This window comes from Dasypus novemcinctus, chromosome 22, assembly GCF_030445035.2.
Source record: "Dasypus novemcinctus isolate mDasNov1 chromosome 22, mDasNov1.1.hap2, whole genome shotgun sequence".
NCBI lineage: Eukaryota > Metazoa > Chordata > Mammalia > Cingulata > Dasypodidae > Dasypus > Dasypus novemcinctus.
Window position 1 is genome coordinate 36394584 of NC_080694.1, and position 17645 is coordinate 36412228.

The 17645-nt window shown below is 45.5% G+C and overlaps 1 protein-coding gene across 2 annotated transcripts in view; it reads left to right on the top strand.

The window, feature by feature from the left end:
• The window catches only part of CDYL (chromodomain Y like), a 270153-nt gene that overhangs the window by 60831 nt on the left and 191677 nt on the right, over positions 1-17645 (top strand). The window contains exon 1 of one of the 2 annotated variants that reach the window (XM_058285186.2): positions 14785-15109. The exons of the other annotated variant lie outside the window; for it this stretch is intronic. Coding sequence (XP_058141169.1) covers positions 15086-15109 — 24 coding nt within the window. The 5' untranslated portion in view covers positions 14785-15085. Of the gene's footprint in view, positions 1-14784; positions 15110-17645 lie in introns of those variants that run through there. 2 annotated transcript variants of the gene reach the window in all.

A 17645-nucleotide genomic window follows, 5' to 3' on the forward strand; every position in this document is an offset into this window, starting at 1 on the left:
ATGGGAGGTCCGCGGTTCAAGCCCCGGGCCTCCCTGACCCGTGTGGAGCTGGCCAGGCGCAGTGCTGATGCGCGCAAGGAGTGCCGTGCCACGCAAGGGTGTCCCCTGCGTGGGGGAGCCCCACGCGCAAGGAGTGCGCCCGTGAGGAAACCCGCCCAGCGTGAAAAGAAAGAGCAGCCTGCCCAGAAATGGCGCCGCCCACACTTCCCGTGCCGCTGACAACAACGGAAGCGGACAAAGAAACAAGACGCAGCAAATAGACACCAAGAACAGACAACCAGGGGAGGGGGGGAAATTAAATAAATAAATAAATCTTTAAAAAAAAAAAAAAAGATCTCTGATAAAGGTAAACATTTGGGTAATTACAAATGCCAGGACTATTGTATCTTGTTTTTTATGTATAATTCCACTTAGTTCCTACAGGTGCTAAAATGCAAATACATAAAAAGTAATGATGAATCCATGGCTTTGGACATACAATATACAAAGATATCACTTGTAACAAGTACAAAATAGTGGGGGAAGAATGGTATAGGAACAGTGTACAGTAGTATGCTCTGAAGTCAAGTTGGTATCAAATCAAATGTGATTGTTATAGCTTAGGAAGTTAAATTTTAACCCCACAGCTACTGCAAGGAATTATCCTACTTTGGGGTATATACCCCAAAGTATTGAAAGCAATAACTTGAACAGATATTTGCACACCAATGTTCACAGTGATATTATTTACAAGCGCCAAAAGATGGAAGTAACGCAGGGTCCATCAAGCAATGAATGGATAAACAAAACGTGTTACATACACACAGTGGAATATTATTCATCCTTAAAAAAGAATGAGATTTTGATATATGCAATAATATGGATAAGTGAAATAAGCCAGACACAAAAGGACAAATACTTTATGACCTCACTCATAGAAATATTTAGAATAAGCAAATAGATAGAGCCAGAATTTAGAATACAGGCTACCAGGGGGTGGGGTGGAGGTGGGCAATAGGGATTTAAGGCTTAAAAGGTACAGAGTTTCTATTTGGGATGATGGAAAAGTTTTGGTAATAGATGATGGTGATTGTGACAATTTGGGGCATTTTGTGGATCCCAGAAAGGATCATATCCTTGGAGCTAACCCATTCCCTGTGGGTACAGGAACTCTTTGATTGGACTGGATTCAGTTGGGAGGTCTTTGGATTGTATTGTTTCAGTGAGGCATGACCCAGTTTGGGACACGGCCCTCTCGCTGGAATCCTTTATAAATAGGGACTGAAAGCAGAGACACCCAGAGAAAAAGCCACAGAGATGGAGAGAAGGAACCCAGGAGAAAGGAAGCCACAGACAAAGCAGCCAGAAGCTGAAGCAATGAGATCTGAAAGAGAAGCAGATGCCTCCATTGCCATGTGAGAGAGGAGCCCAGGATCACCACCGCCCAACCTTCAGTGAGCCAGCATTTCTGAGGATGCCTTGATTTGGTCATTTTCACAGCAATGGAACTATAAGCTTCTAACCTAATAAATTCCCATTTTAAAAGCCAACACATTTCTGGTACACTGCTCCCAGCATCCTTAGCAAACTAAAACAGTGATGGTAGCACAACATTATGAATGTATTAAAAGCACTGCATTGTATATTTGAATTGGCTAAAAGAGAAAAAGTTAGATTGTATATATGTTACTATAATAAAAATTATTTTAAAAATTCCTGAACCTGCAGAATGCAGTGAAACCCTAAACTACAGTGTTAATAGTACAATTATAAAAATGTGTTTCATCGGTTGTAATAAATATATCACACTAATAATGTAAGGTGTTAATAATATGGTGGTATACAGGAATCTTGTATTTTATGGATGATTGTTCCCTACACCTACAACTACTCTTTTTTTTTTTTTTTAAGATTTTATTTTTTATTTATTTCTCTCCTCTCACCCCAGTTGTCAGCTCTTTGTGTCCATTCATTGTGTGTTCTTCTGTGACCACTTCTATCCTTATCAACAGCACCGGGAATCTGTGTTTCTTTTGGTTGTGTCATCTTGCTGTGTCAGCTCTCTGTGTGGGCAGCGCCATTCTTGGGCAGCTGCACTTCCTTTTGTGCTGGGCACTTTCCTTACGCGGCGCACTCCTTGCACATGGGGCTCTGCTACACGCGGGACACCCCTGCATGGCTCGGCACTCCTTGCATGCATCAGCACTGCGCATGGGCCAGCTCCACATGGACCAAGGAGGCCCGGGGTTTGAACCTTGGACTTCCCATGTGGTAGGTGGATGTCCTATCCATTGGGCCAAGTCTGCTTCCCCACAACTTCTCTTATTTAAAAAAAAAAATTCAGTAATACATAAAAAGGATAATGCTTTAATATAAAATTTGGTTTATTCCATAAAATCAAAATTTGTTTACAATTAAAAACAATTATTACTGATATACTACTATGGAAATATTATGATTAGTAATGGAAGAAATTATAGCATTGATGTGGCAAAAGTGGCCATGGTAGCTGCTGAGGGTAGGGAGAGGGAAGAAGAGATATGATGTGGGGGCATTTTCAGGAGTTGGAGTTGACCTGGGTGGTACTGCAGGGACAGATGCTGGACATTGTGTCCTGCCATGGCCCAGTGGGTGGACTGGGGGACAGTGTAAACTACAATGTACTCCATTATCCATGTGGTACAGCAGTGCTCCAAAATGTATTCACCAAATGCAATGAATGTTCCACGATGATGAAAGAGGTTGTTGATGTGGGAGGAGTGTGGTGAGGGGGTGTGGGGCATATAGGGACCTCTTACATTTTTTGAATGTAACATTTAAAATAAAAATTAATTAATAAATAAACCAAAAAAACCATACCCCACAATTATTATAATTCTTTTTCAAAATGAAGTAGTGAAATTATATGAACATTTCAATAGATGACAAAATTCCATACCTATTCATGGTTGAATAAAAACTTTTAGGGGAAGCAGATGTGGCCCAAGCAATTGGGCTCCCATCTACCATATGGGAGGTCCAGGGTTTGATACCCAGGGCCTCCTGGTAGGGCAAGCTGGCCCATGTGGTGAGCTGGCCTATCAGGAGCGCTGCCCCATGCAAGGAGTGCTCCCCTGCGCAGAGTGCTGGCCCACATGGAAGGCTAACATGCAAGATGACACAATAAAAAGAGACACAGAAGAGAGACAATAAGAGATGCAGCAGACCAGGGAACTAAGGTGATGCAAGAGAATGATCGCCTCTCTCCCCCTCTGGAAGGTCCCAGGATCAGTTCCCAGAGCCACCTAATGAGAACACAAGCAGACACAGGAGAACACACAGTGAATGGACACAGAGAGCAGACAATGGAGGGAGGGGGGAGAAATAAATAAATAAATCTTTAAAAAAAAATCTTTTAGAAAACTAGGGTTTGAAGGGAACTTGCTTAATTTCATTAAAGATATCTAAAATTCCTTCAGCGAATATCATGCCTAATGGTGAAAGCCTTCCCTTTGTAACAAAAATCAAGACAAGATGTCCGCTGTTGCTACTTCTATTTAATGCTACATTGGAGGTCCTAAAAGCAGTATCCATGATTCAAGGGCACACCGAGTATGTGCTTGACATCAGCAAGGCAAGGCCACCGGGTTTGAAGTAATTTCATATATTAGTCAGTCAAAGGAGTGCTGATGCAAAGTACCAGCAACAGTTGGCTTTTATAAAGGGTATTTATTTGGGGTAGGAGCTTACAGTCACAAGGCCCTAAAGAGTCCAACTCCAGGTACCATAAGATGTACTTTCTCACCCAAAGTCATTTGCCATGTGTTGAAGCAAGATGGTAGGCGATGTCTGCAAGGGTTCAGCCTTCCTCTTCCTCTTAAGGCTCCATGGTCTCAGCTTCTTCCCATCTCAGTGCTAGGCTGGGATATGGCTCATTTCTCAGGGCTTCTCAGCTACTCTGTTCTCTTTAGCTGCAAACTATCAGGCTCATCTCTCTTCCCAGGGCCTCTGCCATGTCTATCAAGCTGTCTCTCTTCTTCTGTGTTTTTCTCTGTATACCTACTTCTCCATATTCTTAATTGACTATCTGTTTATATAGCCCACAAAGGGGGGCTATAAATAATGCAGTGTGGCTCTAACCAAGTCGCCCTAAAGATGTGGTTGAATCAAAGCCCTAATCCTAACATAATTTAATCAAAGCCATCTCAGCTGAATCTAATACAATCAAAGGGTATCACATTCAGAGGAACAAACCAGTTTACAAACATAATCTATATCTCTTTTTGGAATTCATAAATAACATCAAACTGCCACATTTCATATCTTGAAAACATCATATCTATTGCAATACTGCAACAATTTCCTAACTGGTCTGTCCCAAGTCACTCTTGACCCTCTCTAATCAGTTCTTCATAGCGCCAAGCTTTTTAAAAATATGGTCAGATTACATCAAGTCCTTGCTTAGGAGACCTGGGCCATTGTCATGGCCTGCAAACCTTGCCTACCTCATTATCTCATCTTATGTCCTCCTTCCTGATCTGTGCAGGAAGCCTCACCAGCTTCTTTCAGATCCTCAAAGTGTCATGCTCCTTCCCACACAGAGACCTTTGTACCAGCTCTTCCTTGAGCCTGGGACCATCTCTACCACCCTCTTAACCTAGTCGGCAGACCGTAGTTCCCTGGTTTAGGGATGATCTAATCAGAAACTAAAGACATCCCAGTAGCAAAGAGCACACCTACAACCCAGACCAATCTTCAGTAAAAGGAACTGGAGCTCTTTGGGAAAGTAGCTGATTCTGGGAGTGGGGTAGAAAATATACAAGATGAACTTGGAGCAACTTGTAGTACCAGAAAGTAAAGAAGTGCTACATACACACACACACATACACACCCCACAATGAAGGGTATATGTCAGATTGAAACAAGAGACAACTGAAAGAGCTCCCAATGGTCAAAGCTGGAACAAGTGAGCAATAAAATAAAGTAGTATGAGATTATAGCCCAAAACATAAAGTAAATATCCATGAGTCCATATTGGCATAAACAATGACTGAATAAGTAATACATGGAGTAGAAGAGCTAAATCTCCCATGCAGAGGAATTCCAGACAAATGATGTAGATACTCTACCCTCAAGGAGGTGGAGAAAACGACCATTACTTAAAGGTGAGCTCCCCGTAGTGACTTCCTTCTAAAGAGCATAGCATGGAAAGGAGGAAGAAGGGGGTAACTTTATAGAGAAACCTGACATACACCACCTCAGCCAGGTGATCAAACTTAGCCTCACCTGCAATGTCATGTTGATTATACATAGTCTTGGCTGATGTGATGAGAAGGGCACTTTACCTCTGTGGACTTCTTCCCCAAACTTATAACCCCAGTCTAACCATGAGAAAAACATCAGACAAATCCCAATTGAGGCACCTTCTGCAAAATTCCTGACCAGTACTCTTCAAAAATGGCAAGATCATCAAAACCTAGGAAATTCTGAGAAATTGTCAGCCAAGAGAAAGCTAGGAGACATGTCAACTAAATGTAATGTGCGTGGGACCTTGGTAGAGGAAACAGATATTAGGCAAAAACTAAGGAAAGCTGAATAAAGTATTGACTTGATAATAACATTTCAATATTTGTTCATTAATTGTGCCAAATGTACCATGCCAATATAAGGATCTTAATGGGAAAAACTGGTTGTGGTGTATATGGCAACTCTCTATATTGTTGTTTTCTGTAAATCTAAAACTGTTCAAAAACATCAAGTTTATTTAAAAAACAAAACAACTAGGAAGCCCTAAATACTAAACAGAGCATGGTATAAACCCAAATACCAATGCATTATTCAAAATCTGCCCAAGGTTGACCTGAATATGGAAATACTATGTTTCTTAACCTTGGCAGAGGATATGCAGAACTTCATTGTATTCTTCTTTACACATTTTTAGATATCTAATATTTCATATTTTTTAAAATGTTAAACTGTAAAATAATTGCACAGAAGCACAAATGTTGATTTCTCTCATGATTTTTTTTTGAAAAATCACATTATTTCAAAATTAATTTTCGACGACCCTTTTTGCTGGCAACCAAGTGCATATTCAGCATGCCACAGTGTTTTCAGTTTGCTAAGCTGCTGAAAGCAATACACCAGAAATGAGTTGGCTTTTACAATGGGAATTTACTATCTCACAAGCTTTCAGTTTTGAGGCTGAGAAAAATGTCCAAAGCAAGGCATTCTCAGGCAATGCTTTCTTCCTGAAGACTGGCAGCCCATAATCCTGGACTCCTCTGTCACATGGCAAAACACATGGCAGTGTCTGCTGGTCTCTCCCTTGTCTTCTGGGTTTCATTGCTTTTGGCTTCTTGGCTCTGCAGTTCTCTCTCTAAGCTTCTGTGGCTTTTTCTCTGTGCCTGTCTTTCCACATCCATCCCACTTATAAAGGACTCTAGTAAAAGGACTAAACGACACACCCTGGGACATGATCATTTGAAGTAACTTAATCAAAAGTTCCCATATGCAATAGCGTCACACCCACAGGAATGGGTTAGCTCTAAGGACATGAACTTCTGGGTTACATACAGTCTCAAGCTACCACACATGGGATGATGGACAGTTTGGGGAAGCCACAGATCAGACATCTGCAGGGCACATGTGCTCACAGCTTCCTGCCACTTTCCTTGGTTTGTAATTGAGACTTTTTTCTTATCTGACAATTTGATGTCTATCTATCCCAATAAATTGTTAGCTGCCTGAGAGCAGGGATGATTTTGTTTACATTGATTAACAAGGGACTTGGCACATAATATATGGCTAATATATATTTGTTGAATGATGAATGACTATAACTTACTGGTTAAATGCTCAGACTATGGAGCGACCTATACTTGAGTGTGAATTTTAGTTCCCCATTTACTAGAAATGGGACCAATAACAGTATCTATTCAGAAAGGCATTCTCTGGATGAATGTGGTTGCCCAGGGTCCTCTATAAATGTTAGCTATGATTTGTGTGTGTGTGTGTCCACATGCCTCTTTTCATTTACTTTATTGGGCACTTAACAGGTCCTTTTATTTTTATTTTTTATTTTGTTTAAATTAAGTTATAACTTACATATAGTAAGCTACACACAACATAATATATATATTCATTATATATCAGAACATAAACATTTCTGGGATCCCAATGGGTACTCATAGCTAAGAGGTTTCCAAAAGGAGCTGTTATTCTGACCTCTGTCACCGTAGGTTAGTGTTGCCTCTTTTGAGCTTCATATAAATGGACTTTTACATTATATACCCTTTTGTGTCTGACCTTTTCTGCTTAACATTATATCTCTGGCATTCACCTATATTGTTCTACATGGAAGATGCTGGTTCTTTTTGTTCCTGTATAATGTTCCATTGTTTGCTATACCACAACTTATTTATACAAATGTTGATGGCATTTGGAACTGTCTTCAGTTTTGAGCTATTATAAACAATGGTTCTATAACATTTTTGTGCATGTCTTTTAGTGGAAGTAAGTATTCGTTTCCCTTGCACTCATACCTAAAGGTAGAATTGTTGGGTCACAGGATTGGCATATATTTAGTTTTTGTAGATGCTGGCAAACAGCTATCCAAAGCAGTTGTTCAGATCTAAACTGTTAACAGCCATGTTTGAGAGCTCTAGTTGCTGCATATTCTTATGAGTATTTTCAACCCTTTTAGTTTTGCAGGAGTATGATGCTATTTTATTGTTGTTTTAATAATTATTTTCCTGCTGACTAATAATGTTGAGGACCTTTTAATGTGCTTATTGGCCATGTTTGCACTTCTATATTGACTTACTTCGTAGCAAGCTTATTCAAATATTTTGCTCATTTTTACGAACAAGTCTTTTACTCATAGGTTTGTAGGGTTTCACTATATACTCTGGATACAAGTCCTTTATTGGGAACATGTATTGCAAATATTTCTCCCAGGTTTTTGGCTTGCCTTTTATTCTCTTAATATTGTTTCTTACTAAAGATGAGTTCTTAATTTCAACAGGGTTTAATTTAGCAATATTTTCTTTTATGGTTAGTGTTTTTTGGTACCCTGTGTAAAAAGTAAGTTTATGTATCCCAAAGACATGTGGTGGTTGTTTTTTGTTTTTGTTTTTTCTTTTTTGTGGAAGCTATTTTGTTTTTCTTTTCACATTTAGGTCTATGATCCATCCCGAATTAATTTTTGCACATGGTATGAGGTCAAAATTGAGTTTCTTTTCTTTTTCATATGGATATTCAATTGACCCAGTAACAACAGGCTCTCTCAGGACATAGATTCAAGTCGTTCCTTTTTAGGAAGTTTTCTGCATTATTGTAGTCTTCCTTTCCTTTTTTCATTGTAAAAACAGTTTATTGAAGTATATCATTCATACAGGAACATACATAAACAAGGGTATAGTAAATGTTGTGAACTTTCAAAACAAACACGCCTAACACTATACAGGACTCCTATATATTACCTCACGACAAATACCTTGTGCTGTTGTGAAACCTTTGTAACAAATTATGAAAGAGCATTGTTAAAGTATTACTACTAACTACTACTAACTGTAGTCCCTTCCTTACATTTTACATATCGTCCCTATCTTACATTTTCCTCATTAGTTATGATTTTTTAATAGGTGCTTGTTGAATTAAATAGGTTAATATTTGTCAAGGGCTATTTGTACTATTTGAATAGGACTTGGCACAGGGCGAGTGATTCTTGTTCGTGTACTAACAATGAAAAAAAAAAGGTTTACTGTTGACCAAATTAAACTTTATTCATTTTGTTCTGTCAGGGATGTTCTTTGGAAATTCTTCTATATTTTTGAAAATAAAAGGTCTGAAGTATATACTACAAAGCCTTATTAGGTCAAAATATATTACTCTAGAATATGTGATAATTCAGAAAGAAATTTGGTCTGGACTGCTTTGTAGTATTTATAGGAAAATAATTTGTACTACACCATTTTAGAAAACGATTTTAAAGCACTTCAGAAATACCATTCATACATAATTATCAGTCCAACTTTGCAAGGCTTTTGTTTACCCGTCTTCCTGAATACTGGCTTTCAAAAATTTTAACTTCAATCAAATGTAGGAAATACATTTTCATCATGATGTATTGATATTATGACATATTGTACAATAATATGTGTGTATGTATTTATGCATAAACGTGTGGGTGAATGGAAATATAATTTCTCTATACAGTATTGACCTTGAGGGGAGTGATGCCCTCTGACACTTTCTCCAAGTCCAAACCATGCACATTCCATTCTGTCCATTCCATTCTATCTCGTATAAAAGACACTCGTCAAGATCGTCCAAGAAAATGGCCCAGTAATCTACCAATGGTTTGAAATCAGTGCCTTGATTAAAACAAACAAACAAACACAACTGCTCTAAAACCAGTGTGCTTCTCCAACTTTAGCATGCATCAGCATCACCTGGACTATTTATTAGGCAGCTTGCAGGGCCCCAGGAGGTAGACAGGCATGTAGGAAGGTGAGAAGAGACTTTGCACTTCTAACCTGTTCCAAGGTGATACAGTTGCTATGTGTCTGGGCACCACACTTGGAGAACCTCTGCACTAGACAATACCAGTGACTGAAAAAAATTAAGCTCCACTCCATGTTTCCATATGCTTGTCTGGCTCCAGTTTCATTTTCAAACTCATTTACTCTTCTTTTTATATTCAACCCCGACCTGCTCTGGTCCCTGGCTAACTCTGGCTTCTGCTGCTTTGGGTAGGCCTGAAGTTCCTATTTTCTTTATCAGCTCAATCATCTCCTGCCTAGTGGCTCTCTCTCTGTAGAAAATGCCAGAATGTAAAGAGGCTACTGGGATGGCCTCACTTGGTAACAGACGCAATTATCTATCACGCTTATTCTAGGGGCAGCTGTTTTTTTTTTCTGGGTTCCCCATGAGTGAGTGACTTGGTATAAAGATATAAATGGCTGCGAGGTATCATGGGGATACCTCACAGCCATTTACTCTTTATGTCTTTTGGTTCCAGTAGGGTAGGGTAATGTACGTATGAAGTTATAAATGAAAGACTTTCTCACTCTTGATCAATTACCTCAACCAAATACATATCATTAGGAGGATTCTTTTGGTAGAACCACAGTTAGCTAAATAAATAAAGGGAACTGGAGTTAAACACTAAAATCTAGTTGAGAAAGAAAATGGTCCTTAATAGTAAACTGATGAGCTTTGGGTAGTGGAGGGCCGTCAGCCTTAGAGAAAATTGGTGCAGTTACATGTTGTGGAGCCTGAGACTTGGTAAATAAATGGTGGCATTTGGCCAGCAAGCAGCAGTGTGGCAGCTAGATTAGATATTAGCTTCCACATGAAAGAGAGAAATGATACCTGGGGCTGAGGATGGTCGAGGCTAGGCTGCCAGTTAAAGGGGGAAATCAACTATTCGGTCAGAGAAGGAAGCAGCCGCTGAAACCAGGAATCAGACGTTAAGGGTTGGCAAGAAAAGAAAGGGGCCCTGGAATCCAATTTAAGCTTTGGGGGAAAGGAGAGTAAGTGGCTCCAGTTAAGAAAAAGGGCCCTAGGAAAAAAGCATATGAATTCAGCTTCTGATTGGTTGGGTGTTTTTTTCTCAGCCATGAATTTTTCTTACCTTTCTTTGAGCAGGTGATTGAGATGGGAATTCCACCAAGTTTTATGGAGTGGGTCCTCTTTTATGGGAATGGCATTTAATTTCTCTGTGCTTAAACCTACACACTTAGATCACATCTTTAATAAGACCACGGGTAGGTTTTGGGTTTTGGAGGGTTATGCTTTTGGGGACGTAAAACCAAGAGAATCAGCGGCTTTTCATAGCCACCCAGCCTTAAACTGCCTTCAGCGCAGAGAGTAGTGGGTCCGCTTCTTTTGTCTTTCCAGTCCCATCCCCCACTCACTCACCCCAGCCTTGGGATTCAAATGCAGATTCTTGGGAGAATGGGAGGAGTGACTGGGTTTGGCTGCTAAATGGGAGTAGGAGAGGACTTCTGATTTCAGCATTCAGTCATTGTTCTCCTGAGGCGGGGAATGGTTCTAATTCCTGAACTCAAGAGACTTTATATTGGGTGTATTGATTGTCCATTATCAACTGGCCGGGTCTATTTGGCAAAGCAGTCCGTTGGATTACGTTCATCACCACGGCTCACACAGGTAAGGGATGAAGTTTATTGCTGGTGGATGTATATTTTAGTCCCTTGTGTATGCCATCTCCCTTGTTGACCACTTCTATAGTCTCAAAGATTTATATAATTTGCTGGTACAAGCTCTCGTATTTTTGGTACAATGCAGACATCTTCCTGAAGTGTTTGGAGAATGTGATTTCCCTTTTATTCCCCATTCACTGAGAAAGTACATTCCCTACATCTACACACGCGGTCCTGGGAAACACTTGCAAAAAGTTCACTATTTCATAAAAGATGGTGTAAATCAAAGCCATCGGATGTTCTTGGCCATATTTACATCTATTATGAGAACTGATAAAGTGTTTACATTAAAAAGCACGGGAAGAGCAGAATTTGCTTAAAAGTAAGACAGATTAAATTGAGGTAAAATATACACATAAACAAAACGGCTCGACAAACCCAGCGAGCTCTGGGTTTTTGGGGTGGAAGGCGGAAAGGAGATCAGGCAAGAAGAGGGACAAAACGGGCAACTGAAAACTTGCTCCGCTTCTCTGTCCCCTCTGCTGATGTTCTTAATTAAGATGGAATCCAACCCATTGTTGGAGGAGAGGAGTAGCTGGGGCCGAGTTCAGAACGGCTTATTCCTGCTTTATGACGGAGGCCGTATCTGCAGGGTTGTTAACTCTTTTGACGTTGCCTACTGTGTTAGCTTATCTGGGGTGGGATGGCAGATACTACAGACGATGACGAGTTGACTTAACTAACAGGAATTTATTGTCTCACAAATTGGGAGGCTAGATGTCCAAAACCAAGGTTTCGGCAGGCCATGCTTTCTCTGAAGTCTGCAGCATTTGGTGGAAGCTTGCTGACAACCAGTCTCCACCTCCGTCCCTCCGCGAGATGTCTCCTTGGTCCCTTCTTGTGGCTTCCACTACTGTGTTCAAATTTCCTCTGCTTTTAAGGTCCCCAGTCATATGGGATTAAGGTTCCCTCTGGTTCAATTGGGTCTCGTTTTAACAGGATCCTATTTACAAACGACACGGCACCCATTGGGCCTGGGGGGTTGAACTTGAAGAGCCCATCTATTAATGAGCTCACACCCACAGGACCAGGGGTTAGCACTCAGATGTTTTGTGGGAGACATGATTCAGTCCCCAATAACTGCTAACCGTAGCATCATAAATAATCCAGGCCGTCAGGATTAAAGCTCTGTGTAACTGGGCTTTTTGGAGGTAGATTTTTAAGGCTGCAATTCTCCCTTTCCCCCAATAGTTATCTACCTATGACCTTGTCTATCTCATGTTTTCGTTCAATATCTGAATATGGCTGTTGTGGATGCCATCTATTCTTTGGTGACGTCCCCTCCTTGGTATGAGTGGTAGCACTGGACTCTTTAGTAAGAGACAATGTATTTATCATGAAGATGCCCTGGAGCACATGGTCAGCGCTATTTGTGAATGCTTAAACACATTCTGTTTCTGAGGGTGGAAGTCATTAGGGTGAAAGCCATGGGAAAGAGAAATGTTTACATACGTTGGTCTGTCGTTAGGTATAGGCTTCTCTGAGATACCTGTTTGTTTTATGTATTGAGGGGTCCTTTTTTTCCTATGTTTTGTTATGCTTTGTGATTTTTTAACCATCCTTTGCAAATATTTGAGCCCATGCTGTCGGGTACTTTCATTGCTTTGAGACTTCTAAGATGTGTCAAGTCCGAATCCTTGCCTTCAAGGGGCTTGCTAATTTATGCTGATGTTTGTGTGTCTGAGAGATAATAATCAAATGCAGCGAAGGGAGGAAGCACCAAGTGAGAGGAAAGAGGTGCTCTTATTTGGTGGAGGGAGGGCGCGGATAATGGGCTGGGCCCTCACGTAAAAAGGTAGAGCCGCAGCTTTGAAGAGTGGCAGGTAGAAGAGGTAGATTCTTGTCGGCAAGACATTGATAATGGGATCAAATAGATGGGGTTTGAGTGTGGGCTTCATTGTGGACATTAGAGTTCCAAATCATTTAATTAAAAACTTATTTCGTACACAGAGAATGGTGCTTGGGGCCAGAGAGTCAAGTCGACAGAGGTGAGATCTGGGAGAAGGTCCTGGTAGTGGGGAAACAATTAAAATAGAATACACTGCGCCAGGAGCAGCAACGGAGCGCGCCCAGGGGCGTCCGCAGCACCTGGAGAGGTGGTAACTAAATTTGCCCCGGAAGTCAGGAAGGCTAAACTTTGGAAGTGGCGCTGGAACTGGGAGTTTAAGGCTGGAAGAGGGGCTTTCCAGGCCGTGGGAATAGCAGGTACGGATGCACCCGCACTCAGTTGGTCGTGACTTACGGTCGCGAGCTTTGCTCGCGCCTGGGGCGTGAGTCTTGAAAGGACTGACGGCTATTGCAATGCAGATCGGGGCACCATCGAATCTACTTAGCAAGAAACTGGCGGGCAGAACCTGGTGGCCGGGAGGTCGGTTAGGAACTAGAGCTGGATAGAGTACCAGGGACGGAGTGGATAGGGAGAAAGGTTAACAGTCGGTAGTGGTCCCCAGGTGCAGGGGCTGAGGGAGAAGGGCAAGCAAGTCCCTGCAGCGGACCCTGGGGAAGTGACGCTCAGCCTGGCCAGGATTGGAGTTGCCGGCTGCTTGGGGGAATCGGGCCACGAAGCCCCTGTCCCGCTGCGCACGGAAGGGGACACGTCGGGGGCACCGGCAGGTGTGGCCGTGCGGACCTGCCCTACTTTGCCGGTCTCCCCTCTTTCTGGAAGGCCGGGGCCCACGATGTTCCGGCCGAGAGCGCACCTCGTGCTGTTGTCAACAGCGCGCCCTCCCCGAGAACCACCATTGATAGCTTCATTCCATTCTAACTCGGACTTCCTGGAGCCCAAATTCCCGCCCCGGTCCGCCCGGCTCCCCTTCCGAGGAGGCGGACGCTCGGAGAGGAGGAGCCGGGGGACCTGGAGCGCGGGCGGCTGAGGGACCCCCGGGGCACCCCGCGCCCGCGTCGCGGGAGAGGGCCGCCCTCGAGCGAGCACGCCCAGTGCGCGGCGGGCCACAGGGCGCTCGGCGGGCCCCTGGGCTCCGCGGCCGCGGGGCCGGGATCCCGCCGTCTGGGGCGCGGGACGGCGCCGGGAGAGGCGCCGCACGGGACGGCCCCGGCTCCCGAGCCCGCGGGCGGACCGCTGCCGTCGAGCGGAGAGGCGGCGGCGGAGACGGCGGGCCCGGGCCGCGCGGGCCTCCCGCCTAACTTCGCGCACCCCGCCGCCCTCCCGCACGGCCCCGCAGCCGGGCCGGAGCGGCGGGCGCGCACGTCGGGGCCGGTGCGGCCGCCAGGTCGGGGCTCGGCGCGCGGGACCCGGGGCGGGCGGGGAGCGCGGCCCCGGCGCCCCGCCCTCCCGCCGGCTCCTCCCCTTCCTGCCCGGCCCGCCCCGCCGCCCGCCGCCCGGCCGGGAGCGGGACCCACCGCTCCCCGCCGCCCCCGCCCCCCGCGCCCCCGCCCCTCCCGCCGGCCGGCCCGAAAACCCGGAGCGCGGACCGCGGCTCCGCCGGCCGGCGGCCGCACTGGGCATGCTCAGTCGCCAGGGCAGGCTCTTTCGGTCGCAAGTAGGAAGCTTTTTGCACTACGCCGGAGAGGGGAGCCGCGGAGCCGCCGCGCCGCCCGCCGCGCCCGCCCAGCCCGGCCCGGCCCCGGCGGGGAGCCATGCGCCCGAGCCGGCCGGCCGGGGAGTGACCGGGCGCCAGGGCGCGTTGCGCAGCTGCTGTGCGCACAGCCCGGCCGCGCCGCCGCCGCCCGCCCGCCGCCCTGGCCGCGGAGCGCCGGAGCCTCGTCCGTGCACGGCCCCCGGCGCCGGGGGCGGCCGTGGGAGCAGGAAGCGCAGGCCACGCCGAGCCCCAACTGAAACAAAGTGTCGCTGCCCGGCGGCCGCCGCGCCGCCCGCACCCCCGCCCCGCCCGCCCCGCGCGCCGCCCGCCCGCCCGGGGCCGCCCGCGCGGCCGCCCACCATGGCCTCCGAGGAGCTGTACGAGGTACGCCCCCTACCCCGGCCCCGCGCCCCCGGCCCGCCCGACGGCCGGCTCCCCTCCCCCCCCCGCCTCGCGGCCGCACTTTGCTGGACGGAAATGTGCGTGAGGAGGCACGGCCGAGCGCCGGGGTCGGCCCGAGCCCCGCTCCCCGAGGGGACCCGGCGCGGTGGGGGCGGGGGCCGGGGGCCCGAGCTCCGCGGAGTTGTTGGCTCTGGGGGGAGGGGAGGGGGGGCTCCGGACCGCGGGGAAGTCCTGACACAAGTGCCTCGCTCCGACTCTGCCCCGAGTGTTCTTGGGTGTGGGGAATGGGTGTGAAGCTCGGCGAGGGCTGGGGGCGGTGCGGGCGGGGGGGGGGGGGTGCCTTTCCTGTCCATTTAATAAAGTATTTTGTCGTGGCTCTGGCTGCTGAGGTGGGGAGAGGGGGCTCCCGGGGACGAGTGCAACTGTCCCTGGACTCTGCCTCTAGCCAAAAGCGATGCAAAACCTCGCACGGAAAATGCTAAATGTTGACCACATGCTTTAATTAGGTTAGCATTGTGGCCAGAGCCAGGAAATTTAAATTTAACGCTGATACACCGTCATTCATTTGCGCCGCGGCGTTGCAAGGAAGGAAGGGCACCGTCTGAACTACCAGTTAGGGGCGATGGGTTTGCCAGCGTCAACTTCAAGTTAGGGAGGAATCAGTTTGGATCGTCTCGCCATATTTTTCTGCCTCGTGTTAAGTTCTTGACGTATTTCAAAGTAGACTTCCTGGGAGTCTAGTTCTCCAGGACGCTTAAAGCTTGGAAGGCTTTGCATTCTTTGGATAAATGGTTCTTCTGTTCCACCTGTATTTATACAAACGTCTTCATTAGCGCTTTAAAACTTCTGGGTACTCTCTAGACTCACCTTTATGATGCGTTTAGGGACCTCGGTGTTTAGGGATCTAAGTCAGCGTCTATAACACATAGAGCCCCGTGGCCCTGGTGAGACCAGCTGAGGCTCCTGCGGTGTTTTCTCTTCCGGGTGTATTCCTGCATTTGATGTCCAGTGCAGTTCTGATGACAATCCTCCAGCAACTCCTTGTTGCATTTGAAAAGCAAGAGTTTGCAAAAGTTCTCAGGAGGATGCTGCCTTCTGTAGAAGTAGTGGAATGGTTGTTGCCTCCCTTTGCATTGTCTGTGGTCATTGTACCTTAGCTGGCACTGAAAATGTTCCGTTCCGTTCTGGTCAACCAATTTTACACATTAACTGTGCCCTTCTGTATTCAGGATACTTTATTAGGTCATCTGGGGGATGTTAAGAGAGAAAAAAAATTCCTATTTTCGAGGCCCTTCCTTTTTGGAAGGGAAATGCCATGCATGGGGAAGGTCTAGACAGAGAGTCTAGGATGCACGGGTGTTTCGGCGCAAAGGTGTGTTGCTGGGACAGTACATGGCATTGAGGGTATGGGGCATTTTCATTGCTAGGTTGGATTATTCTTTGATAGTTTAGTCTTGAGTATCCACTCTTGGGTTTGTCTTGTGATTATAAATACATGGTCATTTGACACATCCCATCAGAATTTGGAGGAGAGAAGCACCTTATACATAAGTTGTACCCCACATACAGAAGAGTGAATCTGAAGATGGGGCACTTGCCACTCGTGCATGAGGAACTAAATTTTAGGCCAGTTTTTACTTGACATATTCTGTAACTTCAGGTTTTCTACTCACTACTTTGCTGGCAAAATTTGTCAGTAACCCTTTTTGTACCAAGTTTGTGTTCCATTAGCATGTGTCTTGAGTGTCTGCCATATGGAGGCTCCACAGGGAGAAGGGAAGGTATGAGAATGGGTCACACCTGCAGGGAGCATCCAGTAGGGAAGGCTTGCAAAGAAGTAAGTACATGTGCACCACCAAACTTTTCATTCTGGGTTTGGTTTTAGTTAGTTTAGAAAAACTTATGCAAGTATAGTCAGTAAGAATAAATGATGGAAAGGTCAGTATCTGTCAGGGTAAGTTCTCTTAACTTCTTGTAAGCAACACCATGACTGTATTATAATTAAAAGTTGGTATTTCAAAGTGCGGTATAGTGGTTGGGTCTGGATTTGGAGTCAAGACAACCTAGTTACTGTGTTCCATCTCTGTCCCATGGGCTATAAACTTGGACATTGCCATTTCCCCATCTACCATGGGGATGGATGGTGTCAAGACAGAAGAAACATGCATTTTGTAAATGGGCATGACGATGTTTGTGTTTGATCAGGCAGGGGAAGGCCGCGTGAGGTGCTTTTGTTTGAATGGCCAGATCCAGGCACCATTAGGTCCCTTGTTTTGTCTGTTTATGCGAAAATCAAGAGAGAATTTTCCTGTTCTGCCTCAAGCTCCACATTTCTGGAGGGATGTATTGACAAATGAGGAAGTGCAGTCTTGCCTCTTTGAAAGGGACCTGGTACGGGGAGAATACCCGGCTGCCTGAGCTTGGAGAACTCCAGAGAGTTGCCTAATGGCTAGGCCTTTGTTTTCTCACTTAAAAAGAAAGGAGATCTCCAACCTAGGCTGGTGCCTGGTGTGTGGGA